General features: G+C 34.1%; 2 protein-coding genes across 2 annotated transcripts; one reads left to right on the top strand and one right to left on the bottom strand.

The window, feature by feature from the left end:
• Positions 1–27: 27 nt before the first annotated feature.
• LOC125073439 (facilitated trehalose transporter Tret1-like) lies at positions 28–7,922 on the bottom strand. The gene is made up of 9 exons (XM_047684267.1): positions 7,697–7,922; positions 6,247–6,356; positions 5,833–5,952; positions 5,040–5,195; positions 4,458–4,625; positions 3,990–4,119; positions 1,672–1,901; positions 1,206–1,400; positions 28–793 (listed from the first exon to the last, which is right to left on the bottom strand). The coding sequence occupies exons 1-9, from the start codon at positions 7,758–7,760 to the stop codon at positions 530–532; spliced, it is 1,437 nt and encodes a 478-aa protein (XP_047540223.1). The 5' UTR covers positions 7,761–7,922; the 3' UTR covers positions 28–529.
• Positions 7,923–10,696: 2,774 nt separating this feature from the next.
• LOC125073432 (UDP-glucosyltransferase 2-like) lies at positions 10,697–14,558 on the top strand. The gene is made up of 4 exons (XM_047684257.1): positions 10,697–11,890; positions 12,198–12,420; positions 12,798–13,017; positions 14,257–14,558. Exons 1-4 carry the CDS (start codon positions 11,081–11,083, stop codon positions 14,537–14,539), a joined length of 1,536 nt encoding a protein of 511 aa, XP_047540213.1. The 5' UTR covers positions 10,697–11,080; the 3' UTR covers positions 14,540–14,558.
• Positions 14,559–16,340: the final 1,782 nt, after the last annotated feature.

The raw sequence follows: 16,340 nt of genomic DNA, 5'->3' as shown, positions 1-16,340 counted from the left end.
TTACTAACGATAAGCCATCAAATCAAACAATCAAATATACTTTATTTAAGTGGGTTTATTCTACAGACTTGTATTAAATGTAAATCGATCAATAAATGGTAAGTTCGCCAGACTACTTTGGCTTTGTGCAATCCCGTCTGGGTACCACCACAGTCACACACTCGTCACATGTTCTACCGACAAAAAGCAACACTTAATATTGTTGTGTTTCTGTGTTTTTGTGAGTGATCCAATTTACTACAGGCACAAGGGACATAACATATCAACATGACGTTACATTGAATTAAGTATGCAGATATCAACCAATAAGCGCTGGTCACATATAAATACAGGCAAACACTAATGGGTTACCACGTGATAAATTTGTATTTGTTCATTACTGCGGTGGCTTTGGAAAGCATTGTGAATAAATGTGCATATATCGAACGTACATTATGTACAGTAGATAAGTGTAGTGGTAGGAACTTCAAGCTCCTCACTAACGGATAACAGAACTTTTCCCAACTATGGGAAATTTATGAAACTTTCTTTAAACTTTTGTAAGTTCGTTCTCTTCGATCTTTTTCACTTTTTTGCTTTTGAGGAGATCTTTGTAAATATCTTCAAGGCATCTAGCTTTAGTTTCTGGGATGACTAGAATGACGTAAAGAGACATGAGCAAGCAGATGACTCCGAAGAAGTAGAAGGCCACGTGAATGCCAACTGCTGTGGCTAGAGGCTTGAAGAATAACAGCTGAAGGAAGTCAGTAAATGAAGCACAAGACATTGTGATAGCCATCACAATTCCTCGATACTGAAAAAATAAAACTTTGTGAAATATTTTTATTATTTAAAATTATCAATAAAACGTACGTTATTTGGGCTCTAAATTTATTATAAACCATTCATAATACCAAATCAAATCTATGAATTAGGGATTTTTATGACTTTTTGGGTTTAAATGCCGGGATGAGACAATGCAGAAATATTAAGATTTTCAGTCGAAAGTCCTGTGCCTGAACTATTTGTGGTTGTTTTGCATTTATCATCCTGTCGATTTAAGAGAGGTTGAAAATAGAACGCAACTGCGTTCGCACATATACTTGTGCATTATAAAACGTCCTGAGCAATGGACTAGTTCTTTAAATACCCACTACGGACAAAACCAGAACATCCTCATTATACGCATAGAGTAACAAAATAATCAATTACCACAAAATCCTCACCTTAAAAGAAAATATCTCCCCTGCTAGCACAATGGAGATAGGCTGAAGGCCAGATGAATCACAGAAGATACAAAGGCACAACGTCATTAATGGTACCCAAGATGGGGCACCTATTCCAAGGTCACGCAATAGGAACCAAGAACCGAGTGCGCACATACTTAGACCAGACACCAGAGATGACAACAGAAGAAGAGGCTGGAAATTTAGAAAATGAGAATATTAAAGGCAAAGTATTCAAATAGAAACATTCTTTTAAAAACCATTTTTTAAGCAATACAAAGTCTTGCTGTTTTATATGTATTATTGGTTAAGTTTTTCCTATCAAAAAATATCAATGTTGACTTGCGTAGTTGATTCGTTTGTTAGTATTTATTAGAAATCGTAAAATTTTATAAATATGTAATTCAAGATCAACTTAAGAATCTCAACGTAATTACACTAAGGGAATTAAATATTTATTAATTACCTTTCTGCCTGATTTTTCGACGATACTTGAAGCGAGGGCCGAACCTACCACTTGAACGACACCAAGCAGCATAGCCTGTTGGTTTGGACTCAACACCAGACCGGTGTCGTTAGATGCCAATTTAAAGATGTCACCAGCGAAGTTCAGAACTGGTACAGCTCCACACACTTCTCTAGCTATTGTCGCTACCATGGCTATTTGGAAAGCTCTCCTAAGGATCTTATCAGTGACTGAAAGGTAAATAAATAATATTTTGTTTCAAACAGTTACTCGTTTGAACCGACTTTAAAGAAGAAAGAGTTTCTTAATTCGTTCGCATATTTTTTTATAAAATTTGTGACGGGCAAAATTAGCTGCCTGATGATAAGTGCTCACCAGCGCATAGACATCGACTGTGTATAAAAAATAAACATTCCATACATCGCCAATGTGCCAGCAACCTTGGGAATTAAAATGTTATGTCCCCTGGCTCATCCATCCTCCAAACCATAACGCAAAAATACAAACGTTTGTTTTTTTTTACAATTTTCATCTGACACATGTATTTCGCACGATGTTTTCCTTCACCACCGAATACAAATGAATTGTAAAGCCTAATTAATCACATAAAAATTTGGTGCATGCTTGGGTTGGAACTCGGAACCGTCTGTTAAGATCCATGAATACTAACCACTGGGCCATTAAGGCTCACGACAAAATAATCACACGGCAGCATTACCCAGTACTTTCCAACATTTAACAATGATTTATGTTCAAGTTATCTTAATGTTTATTTTATATTTCCAAGCCACTGTTACGGTTGCGTGTTTGTTTGTAATTAGATCAGGTTATTACATACTGTATTTAATCTATTTATCTTTCATACATGTGACAAAAATAAATGGTAATTTTGAACTTATGAATGTGTTCGTTTAAATGTAGGCTGAAAAAAAGTGATGAGTCGTAGAACACCCGGTTGAAACGAACTTACTTTCGCTATTATGTATCAAATAACAGGTGCAATGAAAAAATAAAATTTTCGAATAATGAAATGATATGAATCAAAATGTTACAGTATCCAAAAACGCCGTACATTATATTATATTCACAGTAACAGCTGAAAATGAGGTAAATTAAATACGTACAATAAAATAACAATAGGGGAATTCAAATGTGACTTTATGAGGGTAATTAAAAAATATTTGACTAGGTGGTAGGGCTTAAGCCACGATACAGTACCGTTGTCTATGAGTAACCATCAAGTGTTCCATTTGCCCGCCGTTGGTGGCGCTTTGATGATGTAAGGAATGGTAAATATTTCTTTCAGCGCCATTGTCTATGGCAGTGACCATTTACCATCAGGTGGCCCATATGCTTGTCCTCCTACCAATATCATAAAAAAACCTATATCGTCGACCTGTGTGAATCTATCTATAAAAAAATATATGTAATTCATATGCACATCATACAAGAAAGCATAAACAAATGAAATGTATCCAAATATAATAAAAATAGTTCACGTGCGATGTCAAAAATAAACGCAATATAAAATATTTCGTTCATCAAATTAGTTTAGAGATTAATGTACAGTATATTTTTCACAAGTTTGTATGATTGTGGCTTTTTTTTATATCAAATGAAACAAACACTATGTTCATATTTAATTGCATAAGGTTTTAAACGAAGAACACTGTACATTTATCTTTAACAAACTTTACTGTTGATTAGTCTAGTATGATAAATATATTCCTTTTTTAAATTCGTTATGGAGTGACGTCTTATTACGATTATCTTTTTTTTTTGTTGACATTTATTTGTGAGCATAGAGTTGCAAGGCAGGCATGCCGCTTTTGTAAGTTTTTTTTGTTTCAAATCTATTCAAAATATACTTTATTCAAGTAGGCTTTTACAAGCACTTTTGAATCGTCATTTAACAAACTATTTAAAGTAAAGCTACTTTTAGTTTGCTTACTTAGTTTCCACAAATGGGATAAGGACAATTTTTATGACATGCTTTGGTGGTCAAGCAAATGGGCCACTTAACGGGAAGTAGTCATTACTGCCCATAGACCCGTAAAGGCCAGTAAGAAATTTTAATCATAGCGTGAAAAGTCTAGAAAAGTTGCTGCTGTGTATAATATATAATGGTACCTACTCCGCCTGAGTACTTGCACAACGCTCTACCAATCCTCACAAGTACTGATAATCAAATTGACTTCTGCGCTATATTATGTGGTGGCTGAAATCGCTCAGATATTACCATCATCGTCATGAAACCAACAAGATAGTTATGCCATTTAAAGTATTGTCGTGAAAATAAGGATAAAGCTGAAACTTACACATTGTCTTGAGAGCAAACTTGCTCGCTTCGTCGTTCCTCTGTTCTTTTCTTATAATGTCTATTTCTTCCTGGACCTTTGCATCATTTTCTGATTCGCATCGAAGCCAGGCCAAGGCTTTACTTGCATCCTAATGAACATTTTGATATTTTTGGAACGCTGAGCTAATAAATCGAGCTAATTATAGACTCGTAAGTGAAAAAAACGGCTGGTTCCATTGTTTAATCATCCTTGCCTTGATTTAAGTTGGAAAAGGTTGTTGGACACATATGTGATAGTTTTTGATCCAAGACATACAGATTCCCTCATGATATATTCCTTCATTACTGAATACCAGTTTGTAACTCATGGATTACAAACAAGATAATTCTAAGAAGCTTTTTTGAAGGTAAATCCGCAATCACCAAACCAATTGACATAACTCTCCATAAAGAATAAGTAAAAGATCATTTAACATAAAATAATTACCTCAACCCTTCCTTTCTTAACAAGGTAAGAAGGAGACTCCGGCATAAAGAGAAACACTACTACGTGCACGGTCGGTATTGTCAGACAAACCCAAAGGATAAGTTTATAGCTCAAGAGATCTCCAATAACGTACATGAAGAGATTTCCAGTTGTTTGAAACAATATTAACTGAAACCAAATAACATAACACTATAACTATATAAGAACATAATAACTGCCCGTCAACAACCGGACCAGTCTGGTGTCACAAAAAACATTTGATCCAGACAGTTTGAGGTCCATTCAAAATTCATGGATACTTTATAAAAACAACCTTATTTGTAATGACAACAGAAATTGAGTTAGATAATGTATAAACTTACTCAATGCATTATCAAATATTTTAAATATGGTATTATATCCTTTACTAGAAATTGGTACATATTTACCTTTTGTTACACAAGTTAAATATTAAAGTCTTGATGGAATACGTACGTTTACGTATCACGCGCATACAGAACTACAACTGTGCACACATATATGCTGGTTCACCCATGCACAAAATTTAACTTTAAATACTCTTATAAATAAAACTGATCGTACCAAACATCCCAAGGCACCTCTGATGCTATTATCACTGATCTCCTTGGTGTATGTGGTGCAAGTGACATAACAACCAGCCATGGTTATACCGACGAACGCCCTCGCTATGATGAGACACCAAATGTTGAAGGAAGAAAGCAATAAGATCCAACTAGCCTTAAAATAAAATATTAATATTACCAATTTTAACTTATATTTTTTAAATCTTATAAATAAATATATTGGACAACATCACATACATTACTCTGATCCCAATGTAAGTAGCTAAAGCACTTGTGTTATGGAAATCAGAAGTAACGACGGTACCACAAACACCCAGACCCAAGACAACATAGAAAAGTAATGAACTTTTTCTACATCGACTCGGCCGGGAATCGAACCCGGGACCTCGGAGTGGCGTACCCATGAAAACCGGTGTACACACTACTCGACCACGGAGGTCGTCGAATATTCAATTTGCAATGTTTTTTACTTTGTTTAGATCAAATCTTGCAAACTAAATTAGGAACTCATCTTTTTATCTTATTCAGTTAAAACTTGACATGTGGCTTCAGTTCCAATGACAAAGATTTTTTTCTTTGGGACCCGATAGTTGGTCTAGACGAAAAACTCCTCAAAAGTCATAGGACACAATATTTTGTATATGTGTTGTGACTTTGTAAAAATATTGTTTACTTTTAATTTATATCATATAAATAGTATCACAGTAACCACAGATAAAAAAGCTAAATGAAATATAGTCCTTTCCTCTTTGAGGAAGTCGTTTCCTATTTGATCTTATAATATTACTTACAGCACTAACTAAGGATATAAAAATCAGGGAAATCTTTCGTCCGAGTTTGTCTCCCATGACGCCCATTATCAAATCAAATGGAACACACACCAAGTAGGGCACAGCAGCCATCCATGATATCTAGAATATAAATAAAAATTATCTTTGGAAGAAAATAAAATCGTCCTAATTCCCTACAACCCAAAATCAACAAACTCCACTATACTCCAACTTGTTAATTAAAAAAATCTCAATAATTTAGTACCAGCCTGAACCCAAATTTTCAATTTAGTGCCTCAACATTTGCAGCCTAACACGCTAGCCATTAAGGGTACATCTGTGATTGCGAAGACACTTGTGCAATATATTCCTCTCTAATTAATCTTTATCTGAAGTAGGTCTTAAGGACATCATAATGAACATCATACACTATACCTCAGAATCTGTAAGAGGTACGCCTTTTGGTGAATCTTCTGACTGCAGTAGAAGAGTCATAGGAGACATCCAGCCAGTACTGGCTCCGTATGACAGCACCGGGAGGTTTACTGTAGAGTAAAAGATATATTTAATTTCTTGTACATATATAGAACTGAGACCATGACCCCCATATTCCCCTTAAACTCAAGGGGAAGACCTGTAAGACCACGGTCAGACCTGCTGGTAAGCTACAAAAGGGATTACTAAAAGACAACTGCATGTTGCGGACATGAGAATGTTGAGAATATTGTGTGGCCTTACGCGAATGGATAAAGTAAGGAATGAGTACATAGGAGGAAGAGTGGTACCAGTAACCGAGAAGCTATGTAGAAACCGGCTCTCATAGTTTGGGCATGTTATGCGGAGGAATGAGGATCATGTTATGAGGAAGGTCTTGAGCATGGACGTGGATGGATATAGAGGAGAGAGACGACCAAAGAAACGATGGATGGATTGTGTGAAAGACAGACGAAATGACTGGAAATAATGTTAATTGTGAGATGACATCAGACAGAGTAGTATGCAAGAAGTTGACATGTGCACCATGTCCGACCCCAAATAAAAATGCGATAAGGGCAGGAGGATGATGATGATGATGATATAGAACTGAGATACAGTATATATGATTTTAAGGCGGAATTTCCAGGTTCAAACTCAGGCAAGAACTGAGTTTTTATGTGTATCTTTTATAATAACATCTCGTGTTTGACGAAGAACGAAAACATTGTGAATAAGTCGATGAAATTCTGTCACGTGTGCTTCCACAGGCCCGGATTAATGGAGCGCCATCGACAAACTTATTTTCATAGGAAACTGGTTGTTAATTTCACTGTAAGTGTAAACAATTATGGGAAAGTTATATGATGCTTTTGATATTCAATTCAATACTTTTAAGTGCAATAGTAATAATGTTCAAATATAAAAAAAAAATCTAGTCAAATTTCTTTTTAATCGGCAAATCAAGCACATAAGCTTCCTACGATATGATACCAGAAATTAAAAAAAAAGGGTATGTGTTTGCAATTCAAGCACGGTAGAAGAGAATCCTAATGAATTGTATTTGTTTGCCCATTGTCGTTACGTATTTTCGTTTCATCGAGTTTCAAATCTACAATGCTAAAGAAGTTTCACTTAAAAATAACTTTGATTACTAATGTACATGTGGTACGACTTCAAATTAAGCCGAGATGGAATTCTGTCACATGTGTATCCACCAACCCGCATTGGAACAGCGTGGTCGAATAAGCTGCAAACCTTCTCCTCAAAAGGGCGAAGGGGCTTTAGCTCAACAGGGACATTTACAGGATATTACCATGTTTTAAATCTCAAAAACTATATAAACGTCCTTCCTAAAAAAATATCGTCAAATTATTGAATAATACCAAATTAAAAATATATATGTACTTACTCAAAACGGCACATATCACTTGATTAATCTTGCTCCCCTGTTCAAATATTCCGTAAAACTTCATTATTGCGCACACAAAAAGAAATCAATAACAATTGATCTCTAATATAAATTATATCACTAGTTATGAAACATTATTATTTAAAAGAAAATTTAAATTATTTTTCAAGTAAAATTCCATCAGTGTTTTGATTTTCGTAACCAAATTTTTTGTCGAGATTTTTTTTCTAGTACGAACGCTCGTAAGCGTTTGACATGACGTGTATTACATAAATGATACAACTAATCTGTCTATCTAAGGAATTGTTTAATATTCTCACATGCAATCTAATTTAATATTATGTATAACAAATAAAAGATAAAATATTTATTTAAACGTTACAAGTTAAGTATTTTATTAGCGCCTGTAATATAGATTTGTTAAATATATTTTAACTTTTACGTAATTTATTTGTTTTACGTTGTGGGTGGTTCAGGGTGTTTATCAAATTAGAATTAAATTTCAATTTTAAGCGTCATATCACATACAGAAGCCGTTTAAATACGGTGATATTTCAATAATATTAATAAACAAATACTTTTAAAAATACACATGTTTTTGCGAACTGATACGACTTGGGAACCTTCGACAAAAGAGTCTAATTTCTTAAAGGCCGGCAACGCACCTTAAGCTCCCGGAGTTCGGCGTATGGTCCATCGGCGGTGGTAGTCACTTTCCACCTGGTGAGCCTCCTGCTCGTTTGCCACCTATAAAATAAAAAGCTGGTTGTGTAATCGTTGATTAGAGATACGTTTTCGTAAGACATCTTCGTTTAATGCCAGTAATATGTCGGTAGATTTTGATGACGAAAAGAAACGTATTCATATTTTTCCAATATCAATTGTATTTAAAGCTAAGGAACTCAATAATTGAAATAAATCAAATCTAAATATACTTTCTCAATCAGAATTTTATGAGCGCTCTTGAATTGTCATTTTATGATGTAAAATTTAATGTGAATCTCTTTGATATGCAGACTGAATATCTAATTAATTATCGATTGACATTTGAAGAAGAGGATGATTCTAATTCGAAATTAGAAACCATTTTTAAAGGTGCTGTATTATTCTGAATGTAGCATTTTATATATTCTGAAAAGACAGTACACAAAGTTGGTGACGTTTTGGCGATGGTATCCCAAGGAGTAGGGTGAAAAAAGCCAGATGTCATCCTGTTAAGAATACGTCGAATTTGTTAAAGTATAGAAAACTATTTATGTCCATTTCTTCTTAATGATGATTAGTATCTATATTATTTGAAAGTATGTCAAAAGGCTATGTATGCGTAGGCTACTAATGTATGCGTAGGGTAAATGCCAGATCGCTATGCGTACTTACTGCCCCTACCGCAATACTTGCGGAGACTGGGAGGGTCCTCTTTACCAGAGAGAATCCCCCGTAGGAATCGGAAGTCCGTCGTCGTCCTATGTAGTCAACCGTCGGGGCTTCAGAGTACCATAAGTCAGAGATCCCGTGACGTCTCCAGAAGACACGGGAGTAATGCGTACTGCGAAAAAAAGCGTAACGCGTTTTTCTAACGAGATCAATCTTCAATCGATTCGAATCGAAATCAAATTTTAATCAGCGGCAAAACAGTGGTATCCTTTTGTCACTTTAGTTTTTCATAAACATATCGGAGCCCAGTCCCACTAAAATTGTTTGATGGAAGAAAGAGCAAATCTTCTCCTATATACTATAACCTCATATATGTATGTCCAGCATAACTTTTATTAGTTACTGTACAGTTATATCAACTTCTTATATTTGTTATGAAATTCAAAATAATTGAACGCCTTTAAATAAACCAAACAGTGTCTCAGGGCTTAAATTATAGTTACACATTGTAAACTTTTAACAAATACAAATTAACAGAAATGTGTTAAGTTGATAAAAAAAAATATTTATATATGAATGTAAATTTTAGATTACGTAATATCATAATTCATTTGTATCATTCTATTTGTTTGATGTTGGCTCAGGGTCTTGTTCTGTTCTTTTATTGCAGCATATGGTCCAACGCTACAGCTGCCTTGGGCCGCCTCCTACCGAACGTGGGAGTCGCGGGATGCTCACGTTCAGGATGACTCAGGCACTTACCGGACACGGATGCATCGGCTAGTACCTGCACGGGATAGCGCGGTGGGAGGTGGCACCCTCCTCTAACGAGTGTGTTGCACCAGTGGACACGACGTCATGTTGCAGAAGGGGGCAGTGGAACAGGAGCGGGAGGACGCTGCTACAGACCCGATCCACCGAAAAAGACAGGAGAGGAGGCAACAACGCTACGCACACCTTCTCCCCTCGCCTCAATAGGCGCCGCAGGCACTAGGGCGGTTCTCACTACCACGGGAATACGAATTGGAGGCCTGCAAAGGCGGACCGAACGTACTGGCCTTTTCTTTTGACCATTGATCGAGAGAAGATTTTGGGATCTTGAAATGATCGTGATAGCGATCTCTCGTCTGGAACATTCGCCTGTATTTTTTTTAGATTCGAGAATTATATTACTTAGTGAGAAGAATTGAGCATTTACATTTACATATATAATTTAGTTTCGAGTAAGGTTATTTTGAACTATTTTTGTTTTTCTGATCTTTTTTCTACATTTAATATAAATAAAACCCTTTAGCTGTTTTTAGATTGCATGATAAAGTTAAAAACTAATCTAAATTATTTAGAAAGTAAGGACAACATATTAATCTAAACTTTACGTGAGTTAGGAGTAAATATAATATATATTTTTGAACTTTGTTTTTTATGTAGGTACGTTGTATTTCAATTGGAACCATTAGTTATTCCGGCTTATCCGATCAATTGCGAAGCAAATGAGATCTCATTTTAATTTTATATTCAAACGTAAATGAAATACTTAATTTTTTTTTTTATTATTTTCCTACAACAAATCTGGTTATTCTAAAATATAAATAAGCCAAAGCCTGGCAAGGTAAAAATATATGAAATACTGAATGCAATCCCCTAATCAAATCAAATCCCCGGTCGAATAATTCTATCAGGTTTATCATACCTATAAATTCATATTAACAACCCGAAATATCTTTAAAAATTGCTGACATTTTGGAGTAATTCGGGGCGCCATCATTATTCGCCTTATAAAGTCGGAACTACCGTGACATCCAGTTGGATAATCGAATCCCTTATAAAATTTCATTATATGTATTCGTTTTTTTTTATAACATATTTTCTGCTCAAGAACAGGTTCTATCAATCGATTACTATTCATTGTTTACGATAATACCTAATTGCAAAACTAAAGTAGTATATATACAAGTAAAACGTACCTTTCCGATTCTTATGTAATGCCTAAAAACTCAGTAAAGTTCGGAAATGCTTTCAATTATTGTTTGTTTGTTATTTGTATTCACTAAAAATGAAGCGGCAAATATATTGGGAGTTTATCCGACGCCTTCAATAAGTCATCAAGTCGTGTTTCGTCCACTAATGTTCGAACTCGCCAGACTTGGGCACCAGGTTACAGTAATAACGACCGATCCAGCCTTTTTAAAAGGCCAAGCTCCTGGAAACTTGACCGAAATCGATATGCACGATGTCTCCTACGAACACTTGAAGCTTCATGGAAGTTCAGAAAACAAGACTGATCCGATCGATTTTGACAATTTTATCAATGATTTTCTCATAAATTTATTCGTGAAACAATTAAATTCCACTGAAATTCAAAAATTACTCCGTAGTAGTGAAGAATTCGATTTAATATTTGTCGAATCCTGGGTACGACCAGCTCTTATCTTTTCGTACATTTATAACGCGCCTGTCATCGAATTCAGCTCCCTGGGTGGTATTAATTTGGCCTTAGAAGCTATAGGAGCTGCCTCGCATCCCCTTATTTATCCTAATGCGATGCACAGAAAAATTTATAATTTGACGTTATGGGATAAGATAAACGAATTATATATACATTATTCGTGTCAGTTTTATTTTACGCAACACGAACTAATAGAAAATGAAATGTTAAAATCAGTTCTTGGTTCAGACATTCCAGATTTGAATTATTTGAGACAAAATGTTCGAATGTTATTTTTAAATGTGCATCCTATTTGGGATTTCAATCGACCTGCTCCACCAAATGTGTTGTATTTAGCAGGTTTACACCAGAAACCTCGAAGAGAATTACCAAAGGTATATTTAAGAATTTCAAAGTGCTTTATCAGTTTTATAAAATTTGACTTTTAAAATGTCTTTGGAGTTACTAGGTAAGACTCTTGAAAGACCATCTGCATAAGTACCACATATTATACCTATTTAATACTTAGTACTTAGTATTGTCGTGCTTCAGTTTGAGGGACGACTGAGTCGGTGTAACAGCGCAGGGGGCATAACAACTGAGATCCCAAGTTTGGTATCGTGTTGACACTACTAAAGATGGTTACAATTTCTAACAGAGTATATTTTTATGGCCCATTTAAATTAAAAAGCATTTTTTCAGGATTTGAAATTATATCTTGATTCTACAAAAAATGGAGTTATATACGTGAGTTTTGGTACAAACGTTAATCCATCGTTGTTTTCACCAAAAATCTTAAAAATATTTAATGATGTATTTTCTCATCTTCCTTACGACGTTTTATGGAAATGGGATGAGGATGAGCTTCCAGGGCGTCCAAATAACGTTGAAATTTCAAAATGGCTGCCGCAGTCTGATTTATTGAGTAAGTCCTGTTTGTTTATATCGTTTATATTGTGCTTAATCTCTATAAGCAACCTTACTCTTCACTTAACATTATCACTTATTTCATACTAACAATAACATGTACATACATACAAAGCATTGTTAACTTAATAACCCCCTCGCTTCCAACATTCATGTAAACTATCATAAGAAGGAGATAAACCTTAGACATATATTCCAAGGCTTCCACAATTGATATCATGTCAATTATTTGTCCTTAAGTGTTTATATAATTAAAATACACGATACATAAAGCTGTTTATCAATTATTAAGTTTATTACAAAGTTCTAAAGTTCCCATTGAAAGTACCAGAAATATTTTTTCAAGTACAATTATTGCATTTGTTTTTTGTTTAGGGCATAGAAATGTGAAGCTATTTATAACACAAGGGGGATTACAATCTACAGACGAAGCAATAACTGCCGGTGTTCCCCTCATTGGCATACCACTGCTCGCTGACCAATGGTTCAATGTTGAACAATATGTTAAATTCGACATTGGAAAACGACTCTTATTAGAAACACTCACAGAGGATCTACTGATGGATGCTATTAAGACTATAATGGGAGACAAAAGGTATGTAAAATGATAAGAGAAAGGTGACAAAACTCAGGCCGGCAACGCACCTGCTAGCAAGTGTTGCAAATTTTTTTTTTTTTTTTTTTTTTATGTCATAAGGTGGCAAACGAGCAGGAGGCTCACCTGATGGAAAGTGACTACCACCGCCCATGGACATCTGCAACACCGGGGGGCTTGGCAATGTCCATGGGCGGTGGTAATCACTCAATCAGGTGAGCCTCCTGCTCGTTTGTCCCCTATAACATAAAAAAAAGCTTTGTGCATACTAGTTTAGATGGGTACCACCCATCTGGTATCCGTCATTCTACCACTAGACAGCACTACTTACATTGTTGTGTTCCAGTTTGAAGGATGAAAGAGTCAGTGTAAGTTCACAAGTGACATAACATTTTTTGTTTCAGGGTCGGTACATTAGTGATGTAAATGATAGTTGATTTTTCGTATATAACCAATGTTTATGGCCTGTGGTGACCTCTTAACATCAGCTAGTCCATTTGTCAATCAGTAAAGCTATTGAAAAAAATTTTATAGATTGACTCAGTAACAATCGCATTGATTTTATTAAAATATATTAGCATTTATACAAATATGATAATTAAAAGATAATTAGTTCAAAGTCTACCTCGGTGAATACATAAAGATATTTTTATAATTATAAATTATAAATTTATAGTACTTAAAACATAATTTATTTCGCATCGCCAGACACTTGAATACTAAAATATTCATGAAACTCAAGTCATAATGAGACTTTAATTTCACTGCACAAGTTACTTATCACCTACGTCTTAAATAAAATACTTAAAACATATGCATATATGTATATAAACTGCGTCTGTGATAAGGAAATTAAAAAAGTGCAGACTTGTAAGCAGATGACAGATACTAAAAATTTAGAGTGTATAATATCGGTTATTCCACAAAATAACCAATATAGATAATGTGTTAACCCGTAATTCGATATTTGTATAAAGGTAAAAGGTAAATATTTCACTGAGTTAAGGATCATTTTCTGGAGGAAGCTCGGTACTTACTCCGCAATACTACTCCAATGCCGGTTCGGTTCGGTTAGATGTGTCTCTTCATCTTCGAGCACGACATGAATTATTATCGAAAATAAAGTACGTGAAAATTTTATGGCGCTCAAACGGCTTGGTTATTTTTGATATAATACACGTAATTCTGCGACTAAGCGGTACATAAAAAGTTTCTAATTAATAAATATGTTGATTGCAGGTATAGTCAAAATATTGTAAAGTTACGCAGCTTTATAATTGATCAACCACGATCACCATTGGAAAGCGCTGTGTGGTGGACGGAACACGTGCTGCGCCACCCTGATGTAGCATATCGACGTACACCTGCGGCGAACGTGTCGTGGACCGAGTACTATGAACTGAAAATTGTGCTGTTTCTATTAAGTGTTTTGATAACACTTTTCACGATCACAGTATCAGTGATCCATACAATTGTTTCGAAAGTAAAATATTGTCTACACTTAAAGGTCAAGAAAAATTAATGAATAGCATGTTCTTGTCTGTAAAATAAGTTATGTCATTAGAATTAAATAGAATTGTCATCGTCAGTCCTGAGTTTTTTTTTAATTCTTAAATCTCTGGTTACGTTTTGAAGCTTTGTGTTATTTTTTGTCAATGGCTTTCAGTTGAAATTATTGATTATAATTTTATTCTAAACGCAACGCACTGCGTTGATCTAGTAAATAAGAGAAATGTCAAGGATAAATTTTTCTGCAAAGAAATTATCAGTAGAGAAAAGACGACATTCGCCGTGTAAACTACTTATTATAAATAATAAAACGATTGAATTAAACAAAAACAATAAAACGGAGTTTTACATTTACAGTGTTAGTAGAAGGATATCATTATCGTGACGATGTCCTTCTAATCCCTTTTGATAACAAAAGCAGGATGTGCAGGATATTTTATACAAATTTGTTTATGCTTAGTATTGATCAACCAGTGGTGTAGTTTGGCGGATAAATGCCCCGGTGCGGCAGAATTTAAAAACTGATTTAACAAAAGCTTTGGATAAGTTTTGTCCCGCATCGTAGTCATTAATTTGTGGAAAATGGTATAGTTTAAAACGTAATTGTTATTTTATGTAAAAAACAAAGTTTTATAACTAATAATCAATATTTCGTAAAAAATAACATTACTACTTATATAAATAAAACAATTTCTTCTTATTTATTTTTTATTGTAATCATTTGATTAATAGAAATTGAAATCAAGAATTATATTTAAAATATTTACAACAAAAAAAAATTAAAATAAACAATTTAATTTAATGGACTAATTTTTGTGGTAGGAGATAAAATGGGAATCCCTCAGGAACCGATTTTTAGTCAATTTCTGTTCCTCATTCACACAAATGACTGCTACGTAATTATTCGGTTATAGAAAGTAATATTTGCTAGTGACACCTTTTCATCAATTTAATTTTCAAAATTAAAGACTAATTAATATATGACGATGTGAACGATGCTATCTCTGATTAATTAATCATTACATGGTATAAAACAAAGTACGTAAGCTTACCGCACTCAGTCCCCGTATGCTTTGATGTTTAAAATTTCACAATGCGGTTTTTGAAAGACGTGTTTCTTGTCTAATGCGGTTTTTTTAATATATAGACTGATTCAGGAGAAAGATTTATATGTGCACAATATAGTAGAGAATCACTGATAATTTTAGAGGTTTCTATTATCTGTATAACATTTATTTAATTAGCAGTACAGCACAATGATTTTTACTGCTTAACTAACTACAAAAAATACTATTATGTCTAACAACAAATTATATAATAAACAACTTTTGACAGCGAATTAACGCAATATCATTGGTCGAGAGCTTGATTAATTTATGATATTCAATATGTATTTGCGAAAAAAATGCATTTTGAACGTCAACGAAAATGTTATCTGAACTAAGATAGTCAAATTAAAGTATACTCTATTTCAAAAATAACAACAAAAAGCTAAATAAACAACATTTGACAGAAAATTGACGCGATATCATTGGTCGCTTGATCAATCTATGATATTCACTATGGATTTACGAAAAAATTGCGTTTTAAACGTCGACGAAACTGTTATCGGAATTTAAAGTAAAATTAAAGTGGAAATAAATAGTTAAGTGTAATAGTATTGTAATATAAATAAAAATGTATTAACCAAAAACTCTTAATATTGCAAAATATAGCTGAGCTATTAACAAATCTAGTGGAATACGTAATCTAATGTGTGATTATCTTTATTCCTATTTCGATTAGAATAGGATATATATAAAAATATTCACGGA

Source organism: Vanessa atalanta, chromosome 24 (assembly GCF_905147765.1).
Source record: "Vanessa atalanta chromosome 24, ilVanAtal1.2, whole genome shotgun sequence".
NCBI lineage: Eukaryota > Metazoa > Arthropoda > Insecta > Lepidoptera > Nymphalidae > Vanessa > Vanessa atalanta.
Note: the sequence above shows the minus strand (reverse complement) of the source record. Positions and strands in the feature narration are given on the sequence as shown.